The sequence below is a fragment of the Taudactylus pleione genome, unplaced genomic scaffold (assembly GCF_031769625.1).
Source record: "Taudactylus pleione unplaced genomic scaffold, aTauple2 ptg000019l, whole genome shotgun sequence".
Taxonomy (NCBI): Eukaryota; Metazoa; Chordata; class Amphibia; order Anura; family Myobatrachidae; genus Taudactylus; species Taudactylus pleione.
The window spans coordinates 13,580,789-13,599,922 of record NW_028284421.1 but is presented as its reverse complement, the minus strand read 5'-3'; the positions used below and the strand labels follow the sequence as shown (position 1 = coordinate 13,599,922).

The 19,134-nt window shown below is 43.5% G+C and overlaps 1 protein-coding gene across 2 annotated transcripts in view; it reads left to right on the top strand.

Annotated features, from left to right (window-relative positions):
- MTMR10 (myotubularin related protein 10) overlaps positions 1-19,134 on the top strand; it is a 97,193-nt gene that overhangs the window by 50,865 nt on the left and 27,194 nt on the right. For both annotated transcript variants that reach the window (XM_088445532.1, XM_088445540.1), the window contains exons 4-10: positions 727-799; positions 2,905-3,047; positions 6,102-6,192; positions 8,680-8,836; positions 12,299-12,386; positions 12,595-12,683; positions 13,179-13,309. In XM_088445532.1, coding sequence (XP_088301658.1) covers positions 727-799; positions 2,905-3,047; positions 6,102-6,192; positions 8,680-8,836; positions 12,299-12,386; positions 12,595-12,683; positions 13,179-13,309 — 772 coding nt within the window. The remainder of the gene's footprint in view (positions 1-726; positions 800-2,904; positions 3,048-6,101; positions 6,193-8,679; positions 8,837-12,298; positions 12,387-12,594; positions 12,684-13,178; positions 13,310-19,134) is intronic.

Below are 19,134 nucleotides of genomic sequence, written 5' to 3'. Positions count from 1 at the left end.
TAGCCTTTATGTGACTGCACTAGCTATGCCTCTGTATATAAATCCAGTACAGTGCATGTCTGCTAAATAACTCTGCAATATTGTCTGTCTGTCTGTCTCTCTGTATGTTCCCAATAGCGACTCCCACCTAGCATGACAAACTTATGTGGGGGTGTGAGTGAAAGAGTACATGATGACCACGTTTAGCCTAGTGTAAAACCTGTTATTGCAGGCATTTAATTCCGCTTAGTTCAGTTCTATATTAAAATAAAATATTTGTTTATTTGCTTTTTAAAGCAGCTGCCCAATGAACACTTTTTTTGTATAATAAAGCACTGTGGCAGGCCATACGGAGCTTGGTCACTTTCATTTTTCCAGGCTGCTATTAATTTATAATTCTGCAGAAATGAAAGTGACATGTGGCTACCATGGCTAATAGTCACATACATGATACATGATGTGGTGAGCAAAGAGAATGCCTCTATGCTCTGACTGCACTGTCCCCCTCCTCATCTCCCCTATTATACTTCATTGATCGCCAGAGAGGTTTTGTAACGGTAATAATAAAAATGCAGGAGGACAGCAATGAAAAGTGTCTATCAGGAGCATGCTTAAAAAGTATCTAACTTGCTATTTAAAGGGAGAAAATTGAGTGATTGCTCTTTACTATAGTTTAATATGTATTTTACAGGTTTTGTTAAAGTAGATGGTTAGGTCATCAATGAATCCTTTTTATTTTTTTTCTAGAAATTCCACTATAAAAACCGCCTACTGGGTGAACATGATGTCCCACTAACTTGTATAGAGCAAATTGTTGTAGGTATGTATTAAGGCCCAGGTAAACAGTATTATTGGACAGATGATTCAGTGATGAACTGTTATTTGTCATGGTTTATTGCAGTCCTTAATATAAACTCTTGTTAAAAACCTCTCTCCCCTAACTGAGATGACAACACGAACATAGAGCTCATGAGATTTGCTGTTGTACGTACAGTAGCCACTTAATTTGTCTACAGATGTATTCTGATACACCATTGCTGCAGTCATGCTATAAAGCCCCTCTCAGTGTGCCAGATCCTCTGAGACTCTGCTAGTGTCGGGCGTCTTTTTTGTGTTGTTATTTTTTTTTTACATATATACAAGTGTGACATATCAAATTAATGAGCAGTCTGCTGGTGCTTCCTAGTCACATGGCATTGCGACTCACAGGCATTTTCAGTAAAAAAAAGACACCCAAGCGAAAAAAATTGTGGGTCCCCCCACTTTAAGAAATTGGGGTCCTACTACACTGTTTCTGGGTCCCATCACATATTACGGAGGGTGAGGGCAGGTAGCAGTCGGGACAGTGCTGGGGGCCAGTAGCAGTTGGGGTACAGCTGGGGGTAAGGGCAGGCAGTGTTGGGTGTAGGGAGGGGGTAAGTTCAGATAGCAGTTGGCACAGTGCTGGATGGCAGACAGTGCTAGAGGTAGGGGGAGGGAAAGGGTAGATATCAGCATTGGGGCAAGGATGGGGTTAGAGACAGGCAGAGCTGGAGACAGTGTTGTGGGAGTAGGGGTAGATAGAAGCTGGGGCAGTACTGGAGGCAAGGAGGGGGTTAACGGCAGGCAGTGCTGGGGGTAAGGAGGGGGGTAAGGGTAGATAGCAGCTGGGGTAGTACTGAGGTGGCAAGGAGGGGGGGTAAGGGTAGATAGGAGTAGATAGCAGCTGGGGCAGTACTGACGGGCAAAGAGGGGGTAAGGGTAGATAGCAGCCGGGGCAAGGAGGTGATTAGGGACAGGCAGTACTGGGGGTGGGTAGGAGGTAAGAGTTGATAGCAGCTTGGACAAGGAGGGGGTTAAGCACAGGCAGTACTATGGGCAGTGCTACATTAATAATAATACTGCAGACTAATCCTCCCAGGATATACCAAGCCAAGTTAATATCTTCTCTATAAGGCCTGCAGCGCTGCAGTGTAGACACAGTGAACACGCACTACTGCAGGAGGAAACACACACTTCTACACACAGTGGTGTCACAATGATCTCAGTAGTAGGCCAGTCAGCATGTAAACATCCCTAACATACAGAGTCACAGCCTACATACGCGTCACCATCTCCCCACACACAGATGCTAGCCAGGGCAGTGTAGGCAGGCATTGGATGCAGGGGCGTCTAAAGAGAGGAGGGGGCCTGTGTGCATTCCCTGTCCAGGGCCCCCTCCTCTCTCTCCGGCAGCCGACTGACGCGGCCAGCCGGCCACCGCAGCACAGTAGACTCTGGGCACCGCGCTATTTCCCCGGCGATTTCTTTACTGTATATGTGCAAAATGCCGGAAAAATGGCCGCGACGACCATTTTCCGGTGTTTTGAGCAGTACTGAGACACCAGACGCGGGAATTTCAGATAATATGGGTGCAGGGTGTGCGGTGCCCCCTGAACCCGCGAGCCCGTGTGTACCGCACACCCTGCACCCATTTATAGATACGCCCCTTCTGGCTCGCTGCCCGTACACACTGCACACATCATGGGGCAGTAACCGAGAGCGGCGCTGACCTTTTCGGTGACTGAGTGTGGCAACACTGCGTTGGGTGAGTGGGGCCAGTTTCTGCCAGATGTTTGCGGCACTGGTACAAGGTGCTGGCGGCAGCTCCTGGGGTCAGTGCGCCCTGCAGAGGATGCAGAGGCACCGCTGGATACTGACCTGGAGGATTCATAGCAGAGCAGTGCGCTGCTCGAGAGAGAGGGAGACACTGCAGGCTGTGATTGGCTGGAGAGACTAAAGGAGGTGATTGGCTGGGGAAACACTTCAGGCAGCAAGCGTTTGGCTAGGGTGCTGGCGCACAGAGCCAGATCATAGCGCATCACACTCATTGGCCCTGCCATACAACAGTGAGCTGATAATGTCTCTTGCAAGTATAATCAGTCTTCAAATCATTATTTGTTTCAGTAAATGACACAAAGAGAAAACAGAAGATCCTCTCCTCCAATAAGAAACTGAAATTCAACCCCACAGAATTAATCATTTACTGTAAAGACTTCCGCATACTTCGATTTCGTTTTGATGAATCTGGACCCGAAAGTGCAAAAAAGGTGAAATGGCCTGATAGAGCGTCCCTCCATTACTATAACACTGAATACATGTACCTGCACTATGTTTGGGACGTTTATGGGTTGTGGGAAATGACCTGATAGAGCGTCCCTCCATTACTATAACACTGAATACATGTACCTGCACTATGTTTGGGACGTTTATGGGTTGTGGGAAATGACCTGATAGAGCGTCCCTCCATTACTATAACACTGAATACATGTACCTGCACTATGTTTGGAACGATTATGGGTTGTGGGAAATGACGTGATAGAGGGTCTCTCCATTACTATAACACTGAATACATGTACCTGCACTATGTTTGGAACGATTATGGGTTGTGGGAAATGGCCTGATAGAGCGTCCCTCCATTACTATAACACTGAATACATGTACCTGCACTATGTTTGGAACGATTATGGGTTGTGGGAAATGGCCTGATAGAGCGTCCCTCCATTACTATAACACTGAATACATGTACCTGCACTATGTTTGGGACGTTTATGGGTTGTGGGAAATGGCCTGATAGAGCGTTCCTCCATTACTATAACACTGAATACATGTACCTGCACTGTGTTTGGGACGTTTATGGGTTGTGGGAAATGGCCTGATAGAGCGTCCCTCCATTACTATAACACTGAATACATGTACCTGCACTATGTTTGGAACGATTATGGGTTGTGGGAAATGACCTGATAGAGGGTCTCTCCATTACTATAACACTGAATACATGTACCTGCACTATGTTTGGGACTTTTATGGGTTGTGGGAAATTAATCTTTGCCCGTTATTTGTTTCTCAGCCAGGTATCCGTCCGTTCGTTCATTCTGTCATTTTGTTTTGATACTTTGCAGGTTATGTGCTAGAAGCTACCAATAGCAGTAGCTCAATGTCCTGGCACACAGTAACTACTGTACACTTAGAAGATCACTTTTCTTTATAAGCTGTTGCAGTAGGATGTATGTGTCTGAATATTTTTTTTTTTATATCATCAAAGCACAGTCATTAAAATAAACTAGTATAGGAATATTGCACCATGCTGATACCGGTTATGGCTCCAGTTTAGGGTCTTTCATCCAGCATGTCAGACTGATATAGCCAGGAATAAAGTCTCTTTCCAACGATTTGCTAGTTTTGCTACTCTAGGGGTTTATTAGACATTTCTTAGAAATTACTTACATAGTGTGTAATAAATAGGTAATGAAAGCAGTAACGGTTTTGTCTTTTAATTGCTTCATTAAACAACTGAAATATTTTTTGCTTTTGCATGATATGTATTTAGTTTACACCATTTTACTGCCTGACACCAACATTTTATTTAGTAAATTACGTCCCAGGCCATGCTGATCAATCTATGCAAATCCCCAAATTATGCAGTGGAGTGGGTCTGTTGCAAATATTCAATAAGTTGAAGGCAGATTTAAAGTACTATATAGCATCTACCACTGTCTGAGGACTCCCTTGTTCCTGTCAGGACTGTTAATACGTTAAGGCCCTTGTTGTCCACCAAAACACGCTGCCTATGTATGAAATATGGCATCCGTGGCAGAAGCACGGAGAACACCTCTTGGCTGTGGCAGACAAGGGGCGCCTACCTTTTATTTATTTGCAGGCAGACTGCTGACAGGAGCAAGGACCACCTCACCTGACCGCAGCAGGGAGCCAGTGACCCACCACATCAGAGTTTCCCACACAACTGAATTTTCAGTTTTGGGTAGAATTGGCATTTAAAATATTGATCTCCATATGTCAAAACAATCCTGTGATACACTTCTAGCAATCGTTACACTTGCCATTCTAGTTTTAATAGACTATTGTATCTTTCTGTCTGAAATATAGGGGGATCTGTAGCAAACGTTCTAAAGAGGACAAGTGGAGGAGTTGACCGTGCCAACCAATTAGCTTCTTGTTATCATGTATCTAGTACATTCTATAAAATGACAGGTAGTATCTGATTAGTTGCTAAGGGCAAATTCTCCACTAGTCCTCTTTAAGTGGTTTGATACATCTCCCCCAAAGTAATTTTAATGCACCCATGAGGGCAAATTTCATTGTGATGACATTTTTGTACAGACTCTGCTCACAGCATTAACTGTGCATGCTGCATGTAACTGAGCACCTGTTATTACAATAGTGTAAGAATCTGTATTGCAGCCAGTTGCCTTTCTGGAATATACTTTATTTCCCAGCTCCGTGAAAGACTCAATCACTGATTACTAAAATCTGTTTTAGGCTCCTGGAAATTGTGTAAGAGATTTCTTCGGGAAAATGAATAATGCTCAGTTACTCAATCCATCCATTCAAAGTGGTGTTTTGGAGTTCAGGAAAGGGTGAACAATAGAATTACTCATCTTCCTAAAAAAATCTATCACCGCATGGTTTTTCTGAATCACTGTATAACCTGGCTGTATTGTGGAATTAATTAGATCATCCGTGTTCTCAAAAATGTTCTGGCACACGCTTCTATTTGTGTTTTTTTCAGTAAAGCTGTCTGTAGTGATCCCCAGCTATAAACTGAACCAAGACTGTGCATTATACGGTGTGAACCAAGATTGTACATTATACGGTGTGTGTTCACCTACTGTAATGTACCATAAAATTGTTGTGCCTGGTGAGAGACGATACTTGATATGTAGTAAGGTTTGAGGATGTTTTTCATGGTCTATACACATTACTAGCAGATGTACCCAGTTTCACCTGGGTAGACCTTAGATATTTACCGTTTCCATTTCCATCTCACTACTCCAGTAACACATTAATCCAAAAAACAAAATTGAAGCCTGTCCGGCTTTGCCGCCGGCCCTGGCCCTCGGCTTTGCCGCCGGCCCTACATTGGTGCTTATTTTTATTGTATATTTCAAATTGGTCACCAAATGACAGTGTGCCATTGTTCTGGAACCCAAAAGAAGTGTTTCCCAGTATTGCATATTTCAAAATCTTAGGAACTCAATAAGGGTCTTGACGTACAGGTTGTGCACCTCCTAGTCTAATCTATATATTTGCAAATATTTACAAAATAGTAACTATATTAATCTGTTTTGTTCACTTTCTCATAGGTTTGTCTTGCATTAGCACATTATTCACAACCAACAGACCTCCAGCTACTTTTTGCCTTTGAATATGTTGCCAAAATGTATCATAATCAAGGTAAGTTATTCTTGCATTTCTTTTTTTATTACAACTTTGATCACAACTGCATTCTGGTAGAGCTACTGTTTGCAACCTATTACTATTTACTTCTTAACGGCAAGGAAAACATGTAGGGCTCATTCGTACTTGTGAAGTGAATTTGGCATAAATCTGAGAGCAAAAAACTACACTGTTGTAGTCACTTCATTAGTTTGTACACCATTCTCTGGTAGCATTGACAGACTTCTACTCTAATACTGGGTACACACTAGACCAGGGCTTGTTACATTTTTCTAAAATCTAGGAGCCAGGATGAAAGTGTAGGAGCCAGAACTCCCCTTCCCCCGGGGCAGCATTATTGAGCACCTACGCCCGGGGAACCAACCCCCATGGCCACACCACTAACGGGGTACCCCAGGTAAACCACCCTCAGCTACATTACTGAACAGCTAACCCCCGCTCTCCAGGCAACCAACCCCCAGAAACACCACCCCTCCGCAGCCAAAAAACCCCGGGCAAGCAAAGCCACCGCCGGCAATGGTCGAACTATTGAGTGGTGGGCCCAGGTGCAAAAATATGCTTTGTGCACCCCTATGCAATGCCCCATCAGTAGTCCGCCTATGCAGTGCCCACAGTAGTGTCCCATATACAGTGCCCCCAGAAATGGTCCCCCCTATGCATTGCCCCCCAGTAGTAGTCCCCCCTATGCATTACCCCCAGTAGTAGTCCCCCCTATGCATTACCCCCAGTAGTAGTCCCCCCTATGCATTACCCCCAGTAGTAGTCCCCCCTATGCATTACCCCCAGTAGTAGTCCCCCCTATGCATTACCCCCAGTAGTAGTCCCCCTATGCAGTGCCCCCAGTAGTAGTCCCCCTATGCAGTGCCCCCAGTAGTAGTCCCCCTATGCAGTGCCCCCAGTAGTAGTCCCCCTATGCAGTGCCCCCAGTAGTAGTCCCCCTATGCAGTGCCCCCAGTAGTAGTCCCCCTATGCAGTGCCCCCAGTAGTAGTCCCCCTATGCAGTGCCCCCAGTAGTAGTCCCCCTATGCAGTGCCCCCAGTAGTAGTCCCCCTATGCAGTGCCCCCAGTAGTAGTCCCCCTATGCAGTGCCCCCAGTAGTAGTCCCCCTATGCAGTGCCCCCAGTAGTAGTCCCCCTATGCATTACCCCCAGTAGTAGTCCCCCTATGCATTACCCCCAGTAGTAGTCCCCCCTATGCATTACCCCCAGTAGTAGTCCCCCCTATGCATTACCCCCAGTAGTAGTCCCCCCTATGCAGTGCCCCCAGTAGTAGTCCCCCTATGCAGTGCCCCCAGTAGTAGTCCCCCTATGCAGTGCCCCCAGTAGTAGTCCCCCTATGCAGTGTAAACACTGGCCACCATTAAAATGCTAGAAATAAACAGAACACATGTCCACAAATATCCACAATGTATGCAGCAACCTATAAAAATATGCTTAATGCTTATTGAGTCTGAAACCTCTAATTTACTTATTGATCTTATTGTAACCCAATGTTTATGCTGCAGAGGAGGAGGAGGAGGTAGAGACTGTGGCATCTCCAGATGTGTACAGCTCTGTATATGTGCAGAAATTATTTCTAATTTACTGTCTTCTGGGTATTATTACGCCCGTTTCATACACCTCTGCATCATTGCTTATTCTTATCTGCCTTACTAGTTAATGTGTCTAAAATGTTCAAACACACTAGTTTAGTATAGACTTGCATAAGCACAACATTACGTAAGCTACATGTTTTGTCAAACCTTTATAGAGACATGATGACAGGAAGATTAAATTAATTAAAACCTCTGCTCATACATTACACCATTGATTACTTTGCCTGCACTTTTAAAGAGGAAGTCGTATTGTGAATCTAAGTGATATGTGTGAAGAATTTGGGATTATATATAATAGCCTGCGATTTGCAGGCATCACAGTCACATTTACCCCTTTATGTGCATCTGCACTACCATTACCATCATTTGCAGATTATGAGAATATCTGACTCTTAAATAGCATACTAGTGGCTTTTTATGTATGTACACAGATGTGTCCTCACTCATCATTGCATTAGTCACGCCAGACAGCCTCTCTCGGCGTGCCAGGTCCAGTGAGACTATGCTAGTGCCGGGCGTATTTTTCATGCATTTTTTGGCAAAATTGAATCTAATTCTCGATGCGATGAGACTAGGTCGTACCAGGAGACTGTGCTGATTAATTTGGTATACAACACTTGTATATCTCTGTGCATTTTTTTCAAAAAAAGACACCCGATGCAAGCAGAGTTGCACAGGACACTCACTCACGCCAGGCATGTCACGTTGCGTGGCGTAGTGAGGATAGATGTAGGAGGAGACCTCTGTATAGAAAAAATGAATAATTACAAGGAACAATTTAGGTCCTCTAGTAAGACCAAGTTAGTCATAATATAATGAGTTTATGTGATGCTCTTCTTTTCTATGGCTCAGACATACATATAAAATATTGTGGTCATTGTTATTGACAGGTGATAAAATGAATGGAATAGATCCAGGAGGAGGAGATATTGGTCTGAAGACTCCATTGTTTGAAACATTCTCTGACTGGGATAGAGAGATCAAAAGAACCGGAGCCTCTGATTGGCGAGTTTGCTCAGTAAATGAAGGCTACATGATTTCAAAATGGTAAATATCCTTCGTAGATTTAGGGAGCCTGTATGATCAATAGTTCAGGAAACAACTGCAGTTTGTACATATAGATAACAGTATTTTATTTTTGGTTTCATAGCAATTTCCCTATCGAGAATGACACTGCAGTTCTGCAGACTTTGGCTTTTATTATTACGCAGATCATTGTTCTAATGCTAGTTGTGCCATAACAACTCTGGAACAACTCCTGAATGGTTCCCAATGTCTGACCAGTCCAGTACCATCCTACCGTGATGCCCTTTGCTTCAATTGGATGTGGCTTGCTTTATTCCATGGTATTTTCGTTTGTGATCCATTCATTGCAAACTGAGTAGTAGTGTCATTTCTCATAAACTTCATTAAATTCTATGTAGTCATGAAAAGCACATGCCCACGCTATCACTTTCACAATACTGTAAACTGAATGTGCTTTACAGATAGAAAAGTACCACCGCTTCAGTGACCGCTTACTAATAACAATTACTACCATGACCAAATATCATCATTTTCTCTGCCTTACTGAACACAAAGCAATAGTACACACAGCCATCCTTGTTCACAGCCATCACTCGAAGCAAAGTGATAAACTTGGTTACCTGCCAAGAATCTATTACGTGTTTTGGTATGCAGTCAGAATGACGCTGATCACAAGGTCGACATTCACAATGTTAGCAGATGGTCGACATTGTTGACACCTGCAAGATGTCGCCATTGACAGAATGTTGACTAGGGATAGAGAGAATTAGTCAACATTTCATTAGTGACAACATGTTGAATGTCAATATGGCTAATGTTGACATCACAACCATGCCGACATCATGAACATCTACAAGTTATACCACACCTTTTCTCTACATTAACAAAAAGGTAAAACTACATATCTCTGATTTTGTACTTGTACCCATTCACATCCACCCACTGAGCCTGTTTCAACTTTGGGAAATGAATTATAAAATAATAGAATGTGGCAAAGGGAAGTCATTTATAGGTTAACTCAGGTTTCTGGTGATTTACACAAAACAATGCTTCTCCGATTGCATTTCCTTCATCTTGTCTAGCTGCCCAGGCTTATGGAAAGTAGTGCGTCTTTTTACAGTGCAGATTAAAGCTAAGCTATTCAAGGACTTCTCTTCTAAGCTCTTTTCTTTACACCATATGCTGCTGATATGAACAAATGATATGAAATACAAAACAAATTCACATAACCATGCAACAAACGACACCGCTAAGATGTTTCTATTTTAATTGTTGAGGAATTAATTAGTAGTATAATACCTCAGAGACCGGGTAATTTGACAGCTTGTCAGTCAGCTGTTCATGAGAGATGTTCCACACTGGCATCACAGTCACTACAAGTGGGATTGAAGTGATTGCACAGCATATGGCAACATAATGTGTTTCTCCCGACTCCTCCGTTGCTTTCAGACTTGACCAAAATATATTTAGAACGTTTTTTGTATGTGCCTGACACCTTGTGTTAAGAAAAAAATCTATTTGGTTTATTAGTAGTCAAACCTTTTTCTTATTTAAATAAAAAGTCATTCGATATAACACGAGAGCAGTTTGCAATCGCAAACTAGAACACATGAATTGAGAATTTGAGTTAGCACTTAAAGAGCAGATCCCATTTACACATGTTCATTGTCCAAAACTTTGTTATATTTGAAAACTAAATGGTGATTTTCCTTGACGTTCCCACACAGAAACTGATAAAAAGAAATGAAATATTTTCTATCTTGGCCTGTGCCCCAAGCGACAGTATCCCTTCTCAATGCAGCCACTCAAAGGGATGACCAAATTGGATGAGGTCTGGTCCTTCATTCAGGCAATGCCGTTGGATCACTTCTGGTTGGTCTACGACAGGGATGGGGAACATCAGGCCCGGGGGCCGGATAAGGCTCCCGGAATCATTTGATCTGAACCTCTGAGTTTTTTCTGCTAGCCTCATCTGGATGGCAAGGTGCCTAGAATGGCACCCTACGCCCAGAATCTATGCAGCAGTGGCGCCTAGAGCGTCCTTAGGACTCTTCAGACGGTCACACCGCTGCCCTTACTGCTCCCCAGAGCATCCTCAGGATGCTCCAGGCATTGCTGTAATCACTGGCGATTGTGGCCCGGTCCCAGTGTGACATCACACGGAGGGGCCGTGGGCACTGGGCCCGCAAATAATGTTATATATGTCAAAATGGCCCTCGGCAGAAAAAAAAAGGTTCCCCACCCCTGGTCTACGAGGTGGCCTGGTAGTATGGTCAGAAGACCACATGCAAACACACAAGCTGTCTTCCCAATGCCTTTTTTTCTAACATACTCGGTAATGATCCATTTAACTTCTGTGGGACTTTTATCAGTCTTAATGCTCTTTTCGGGCTGCAAGCTGTCATATCTGTCTAATTGGAAAATGTCCAATGATTTTGCATTGTGTGTGGCCAATTTAACTGAGCCTACTCACAGAACTATCTCTGTATACAGCAGTAAGCCTAAATAAATCTTAATGTTAATTTTTAGTGCTGTTAAAAGTATTAAAGTAGTGATGGTGAGCTAAAGAAACTCCTGTATATAGGCTGATAACGTGTGGGAATTACAGTGATGAGTCATCTAATAATTCCCTGTGACCAGTAGACAATTGTATTGGAAGCTGTCTGTCCTGTTTTATAGGAGGCTCTCACTAAGACAAAATTATACTGACTACACTTACCTGCATGTACTAGTAAGTGGTTGCATGAAGGCATCATAGTTTTAAATCTGTGATTCTCATTCATTAATTATCCGGTCCCACCAAAAACTGCTACTCATCTCAGGTAGGTGTAGTGTTCTAGCAATTGCCCTAACAATGACATGTGAACCCGATGCAAGTTTCATCACATAATCTGGGTAGTTGTATGCATTTGGCAAAATATCAAGTTTAAGTAAATGCAAGTTTATTTTATTGTTTTCACATGTTTAATGCCCTGATCTTTAATTTCAGTAGTCCCTCTTGGTTTCTGAGCGCATTTGACTATGGGCCTGATTCAGAGTTATACGCAAACCCGATGGTTTAGGTATATCTCTGATGTTTGGCGATCTGCACATGCTCAGGATCTATACTGCACATGTGCAGATCTGCATCTGCGAGGACGGTCACAGTGCCCCCTCTGTTTGGCGTTGGCCCCATTTTCTGGGCATGCTGAGGACAAGGCCATCCTGAGTAACCTGAGGTCAGATGACCGATGTTCACGCTGATGATCCGATGCTGCGTCTTCGGACGCTGCTGCGGATCAATAAAGCATACAGTTGGAATCTTTCTACTACAGACGCCTCCTGCTACTTTGACATATTTTCATACAGCAGCTACATACAAAGACGCAGCTGCTATGCGACCTGTGACCATCTCTGAATCAGGCCCTATGGTCCATGTCACAGTGGCTAATAGCCGTCTCAATGCACTTTTACTAATTATGAAATATTCGTATCTCATTCTAGCCTTCCAGAATATTTTGTTGTCCCCTCCTCTTTGGCAGATACGGACCTAAAGCAGTATTCCTATTCGTTTTTTGGAAGACGCATGCCAGTGAGTATGTGCTGATTACTGTTTCAGGCGTTGAGATACATTCTGGGCTCTTTATTATTATTATTATTTCACAGTTCTTATTAACCTTTTTAAATGGTATTATTGACCCAAAAACGAATGAAGACTATATGATTACTTAATCGTCTCTTTAAAACAATAATAGTTAATTTGCTTGAAGGAATGTGACCCTGTTTTATGTTCTATGCAGCTGTGGTGCTGGAACCATTCTAATGGCAGTGCATTAGTGAGGATGGCCAGCATCAAGGACCTGTTACAGCAACGCAAGATAGACCAACGGTAGGCACTATATTGGTTATTTTTGCCTATACATTTGCTTCTCTACAATTTTATTTCTAGAAGAAACCCCCACCCCAGATGCAGAGCTGGCAATAGTATTTCACTCAGTATTTATATTTTGAAATGATTGCCCTGTACAAGAATGAAATACATCCATGGCCTATTTATGTTGCATGGCTTGAAATGGGTTAAAAAAATATATGCATTGCTAAATATTTTGTATAATTTATTGTAAAATTTACAAAATGTTTTAAAATCTCCCATAGGTGGGAGAAGAAAATCCCTGAATAGTTAGAACGCCTGTTTTGCTTTGGCAGTGAGAGAAACAAATAACCTGAGCTTTGATACATAGATTATGGAATAAGGCTGGAACCTCCCAGCACAAACCAAACTCTTTTCTGTTGCTACTGCCTACCTTGTAGATCTCAGTTGTACCTCCACAAAGTGGACTGTGGATCTTTTTTTTATTTATTAAATTCTGATTTTCTCTCCCAGTATCTGTGGTGGAATCACTCGCAGTCACCCTCTAAGGAGCGATGTTTACAAATGTGACTTGGATCATGGCCTCCCAACTATGCAGGATATTCAGGCTGCATTCGGCAAGCTCAAGCAGCTGTGCGTGAATGGTGAGTGGAGCATTTATGCTTCCAATGCTTGTTTCTTTGCTGATTAAATGTGCAGTATTTTTTTTGTATTTCTGTGTATGTTACCCACATGGTGTCATTTTTTTCTATATTCAACCAAACAGCTTAACTATTCCCAAAACCAGCTAGATTGATGAACCCATATTACATTGTTTTTGGCATATTTGTTTGAAATTTCAGGTCTCACAAAGAGACAAAACGTCATCTTTCATGGACAAACATCATATTTCACAGACAAAAGTCCATGAAAGATGACGTTTTGCCTCTTTCCGAGATCCGAAATTTGATGGGGAAAATCCGAACCAATCCGCTCTGCACATCTCTAACTACAACGTATGCGGGCGGCTTTGCGCATAAGAAACCAGATTGATTCCAAATGAGATTTCAAGGTATTTTTCACAGTTTTACCAAGTCATTTGCTGTCCAATATAATTTTGGGAGCAGATTCCAGTATTTCCGTCTACAGTGTGACATTTGAAGGTATATTCACTATTAATCAGATTAATAGTGAATATATCTCCCTCCGTTTAATGTCTGCACAATTTCCTATAAAATGTAGCACCAGAGAGCTGACCATGAATGTTACTCTTCTGCGTGTTCCAGTGCTATATTTATTTGTGCTACTATTCACTAAGTTACTAATACTGAACCGACAACTGATTACACAATAATATATAAAGAGTTTTATTTATTAATTGCACAAAAGACCTCTTCATTAACATCTAAATGGCTCTATTGCCGAAACTCATTGCTATTTCGTAATGTGGTAATAAAACAAGGCACTCTATTTACATTAAGTAGTTTAATCAGCTGTTCATCTCTTGGCTTCAATAGCTTGTAGCAAAAGTAAAATGATTGTTTTCTCTTCCTGCTGTGTCTTACACTCAGTATTGCTGTGTCTTACACTCAGTATTGCTGTGTCTTACACTCTGTATTGCTGTGTCTTACACTCTGTATTGCTGTGTCTTACACTCTGTATTGCTGTGTCTTACACTCTGTATTGCTGTGTCTTACACTCTGTATTGCTGTGTCTTACACTCTGTATTGCTGTGTCTTACACTCTGTATTGCTGTGTCTTACACTCAGTATTGCTGTGTCTTACACTCTGTATTGCTGTGTCTTACACTCTGTATTGCTGTTGGTCTTGGTCTTCGCTGATCCACGCAAACATTCCTTTTTGCAGCATGCCTGATCCATGCAAATATGCTGTTTATACAATATAATTTATAGTCTTCCACAACCCCTGTTTATGTGCGAGTCATACAAATATTTATGTAGCATAAAGCACATTATGACAGAAGCATGGATCCTGCCACTTGGTGTATTTAAAGTGAAAAATCCCCCAAGGGTAGAATAAAATTTGACCTCCAATGTCTGATGCTGGACAATACTTTGGTGTAAATATTGATTACATATTGATGAGAGTTTGCGTGTTTGCTGTAAAACATCATAAATGTCTGTGCCAGGTTACATTCACTAGGACATTTGGTACACTGTGGACAGGTTTGTTCAGCATGACTTGTTTCATTGCACAGCAATGTGCTGAGTAGCTGGAATCAGCCAGTAAGGCTTCAGGGCTACCTGATCCTGTTACATACCACACTGAGTTATTGTACTCTAGTATTTAGTACAACTGACCTGCTCCTTTCTGCAGTAGCCAAGCTTAAATGCATATATATACACCAATCAGTAAATCATTAGCGTAGCCCACATTGCCCTGGTAAATGGAGCCGATGACTCCTGCCGGCTGGAGGGGAAGAGGCAGCAAAAGTTCATGCACAGAAAGGGAATCACATACTGAGAATAAGAAGTAGGTGTGAAAACCAACAGTAAAAATAGCAGCTTTACACTTGGCCACATAGATATCTAGTTTCCTCTTCTCAGTGTTAGTTTTGCTTTTTTCCGTTCCTCATTCTCCACAGGTTTAGTAACTTTTTGCTCTTACTAACCTACTAAGAAGGGTTTAGGACGTAAGCCGAGACCTCATCCAACAGCCAGAATAGCATGTTACAAAAATAACTGAGGATAATGTACAACCTATACAACATACTGTATATTTTATGCCTGCAGACAGATATCCCTATCTAGAGGCCAGGCAAATCCATAGCCCTAAACGTAATAATTTAACATGTATGAGAGGATACAACTGGATTGTAGTGGTAATTATAATGACATAATAGGAATGATTATTATGTATTGTTCTCATAATAAATAATATAATCATGTAATAGAAAATGTTATGTATGCATTGCAATAAAGAGTGGAGTTCATGTAGGAAAATTATCTTACCCACTATTTTACCCAAACACTGGGAAGTCCCAGAAAAGTATACTTTGTAAATATAACCCCTTTTTATGCCTAACCATTTCTCAGAGAGACTTTCTAGTAGAGTGCACCCAATGAGTATCGTCCGTATACTGGTGAGCTGAGCGCGTACAGTCCTAGCTACTCCTGGCCTTTCAGAAAAGGAAAAAATGGTGCTCTGTTGAGAATTTTATTATTATACAATAATTTAAGAATAAATGCATCTAAATCAGCAAATGTATTCCTGTACAATAATCAAAAAGGCAAAGTGTACCTTCATACACACAATAAAAATAGCTGTTGTACTCTAAAAAGCACCATTCGATCTAATAACAGATAATACACAGACAATAATTCAAAGATCTTGTAAGGTGTTCCTTCATTGAGAAACTAGTATTTGCACAGATACTTCCTCTGTATGGTATCAATTTAAAGGCAAAAATTAAAGACAAAAATGTATCCAACAATGTTAAACAGTCTTTTTTCTCCTTCATCCACTAGGGGACACTGGAGCTCAAGACAGTGGGTTATAGACGGTGGTAGAGTAGAGCCTGGCACGTTAAATAATTAAGAAGTGTGACGGGCTCCTCCCCCTCTATGCCCCATCAGCCCCAGTTTAGAAATTGTGCCCGAGAGAGTCGGTAGCACTGTGGGGCTGGCTCCAGCCCTTTAGTATTTTGTTTATTTTAAATTTATATTTACACATGAGGACAGGCAGGCTGCTTACTGTGGCAGTCTGCCTGCTACGTGGGAGCCGCCGTGAGGGCACAACACGGCTACTGCAGCCTGTGTCCGGTGACCCTGAGGGGGGACCTTAAACAGAGTCATCGGACTCCATGAGGACAAGCCACAACTGAAACCGGTTCGTGTCCGGGTTTCCTCATTTGCCCCCCTGCCCAGCAACCCGGCCGCAGCAGTTCGTAAGTATATCCCACCACTCCTGACTAGCTGGAGTGGTGGGCCAAAACGCTGGGCTCAGGGACAGCGCGTGCTGCGCGGCTGTTATACAGCCTCCTTCCCCCTGCCAGTAAACCTGGCAGTGTCGGATCTGCTGATGAGACCCGCCGCTGCAGTCAGCGTCCGGGTCTCGGGCTTATCCCTAGCCACTGTTCCCCCTCCTATTTCATGAGGGGATGGATACTGCGTGGGCCCCTCTACAGTGCGTGTTATACAGAGGGCAGCGTTGGTGATAGCGCGATGCTGCCGTGGCTGTCACTGAGAACGCCTGCTCCTCCCTCCTCTATGCAGGGAGGGAGAATGCCACGTCCCGCTACTACCATAAGCCCCGCTATTTTATAAGTACATAACGGGGCTGGGGCGGGGCACAAGAAGCCGCTCAGCGCGGCTGCTCGTTGCCGCGCTGGTGCTTGTATGAGCGAAGCACCAGCGCCGGCTTATGCTTAGAGCCGCATGAGAGCGCGGCTGTTATTCACAGCGCTGTCGGCTGTGGGTTGCTGCGCCGGTGCTTGTATGAAGGAAGCACCGGCGTTAGCTCTTACAATCCCACTCCCCCCTCAGGCGTCCTCCCTGGCAGTTTCCCCGTCCTAATTAATGAGGGATGGAAATGTATGTTTAGCTTGAGGCTATCTCCCCACCCCGCCCTACTGCACAGCAGTGGCGCGTCGGAGGTCATGTCAGGCAGCACCTACATCGCGCTAGGAGAGTCCCCGTCCCCTGTAAGCATGTGTGGGGGTGATTTTCACAGTGTGCGCGCCCCCCCCCCCAGGTTTACCGCCACTAATGTAGCGATGGGGGCGGAGCTTAACGGCGGGCCTGGGCAATTTTCCCTCGGTGGCCTCCTGCTGTCTTTGCAGTAAGCTTGGGGGCTCTTTCCAGCATAACCCCTCACGGAATCGAGCGGGGTTCCTCACCATAGCGCCCCAGTCCGCAGGTGTGCGGGTGCGCGCTCAGGCACATTAGCCGGAATTTCCCAGCTGTGTAGTCGGGAAGGATGTTAGCTGTAGCGGATCCTCCTTAGTCCCCAGCGGACCTGTTGCGCCCTGCTTGTGAGCGCTGAGCTTTCGTTAGGCGGGGCAAGTTAGCATTATGTGTGTCTGGTGTTCTGTCTCCTACATTAAGTAATACAGTACACAGCTTAGCGCAAGGTTGACAGATAATGCACACCCACTATTGGAGTCAGCGGGCAGTGTAGGGCTCGCTGACTTCCTTCTAGCCGATGACTACTTCCTAAATGGAATGAGAGAGATCCCTTCCATTTCTGTATGATGACGTCATCAGCCAGTGTCCAACGTCATTCCCTACCATTGAATGGGCAATATAATCTTGTGGCGAGTCACCGTGCCTGAAGCGTGGCGTGCGGAGCGAGCCCGCAAGGGGCCGTCTTTATTTCCTGGAAAGTGTGGGCAGAAACCTCCACTTCCGCCTTCACTCACGTCACTTCCAGGTACGGCAACGGAAGGGGTTTTATACTCTTCCATAACTTAATGCCTCCAGTGTTGGAAGGAGGTTAGCTGGGTTAGGGTTACATCTCTTCCATAGCATATTTGTGACCTGCTATACAGAGCTGGTCGCTCTGGCCTGCACTGGTTTTGTTTTTAGTGCAGTTGTGCCAATAATCCATATCTCAAAATAAATATCCAGATACGGATAATTTCAATTTACCTTGGTAGTAAATTGCATTGGGAGTACGCATATCTATGTGTAGGTAATTATATCTTATGTGCTCGCTTCGGCAGCACATACAATAATTGTGACGGTACTCCCGGATCTACCCTATTCGGGAATGAGAGCTCCCCAAATGTGCTGGCCATCCCTGTTGCCCAGAATTAAATGCTGGGACACCCACATCTCTAGCGTTGTGCTAACTGACTTCTCCTATAACCAGAGTGGGTTGGGGTCTTGCGCTGCAGCGCTACCCACTGCACAGTTTTCTAGTTTAATATGAGGGCTCTGTCAGTAAACAGGAAGCATACGGACTCACCATGAACAAGCCCATTTTCTTATCTCGGAAGAACAGTGTTGTGCAGTGCGCCCCACTTGCACATTTATTTCCCTGAAGCACAGCTCCCTAAGATGATATTTTCTGAAGGGGCTGGGGGTGTTTTTTCCCAAGGAGAGTACTCGCAACAGTCCGCCATATTCTACTACTATGCTATATACATAGCTCACTTTAAGGGATAGTACAAATTAGTGTGTGGATTAGGCTACACACTTCTGCATTATATATGTATGTGTGTATGTCAGGGTCAGACCTGGTTAATCCTTGGAGGGGAAGCCACCTGGTATTCCAGGAGCTGTAGGCTATGCATAGGATCATATCTATCTATCTATATCTATATATATATATATATATATATATATAATGTCTTGTGTGCAAACTTCGGCAGCATGTAAACTAATTTGTAAACTGGGTTTTATGTCCAGAGTACAATAGATTAGGTGGCTCTATGGAATCGTCATATTCTGCAGCTTACATTGTGATAGACACAATTCCCCAACACCACTACAAGTACCACATACATGTAGTGGTCTTGTATATCCAC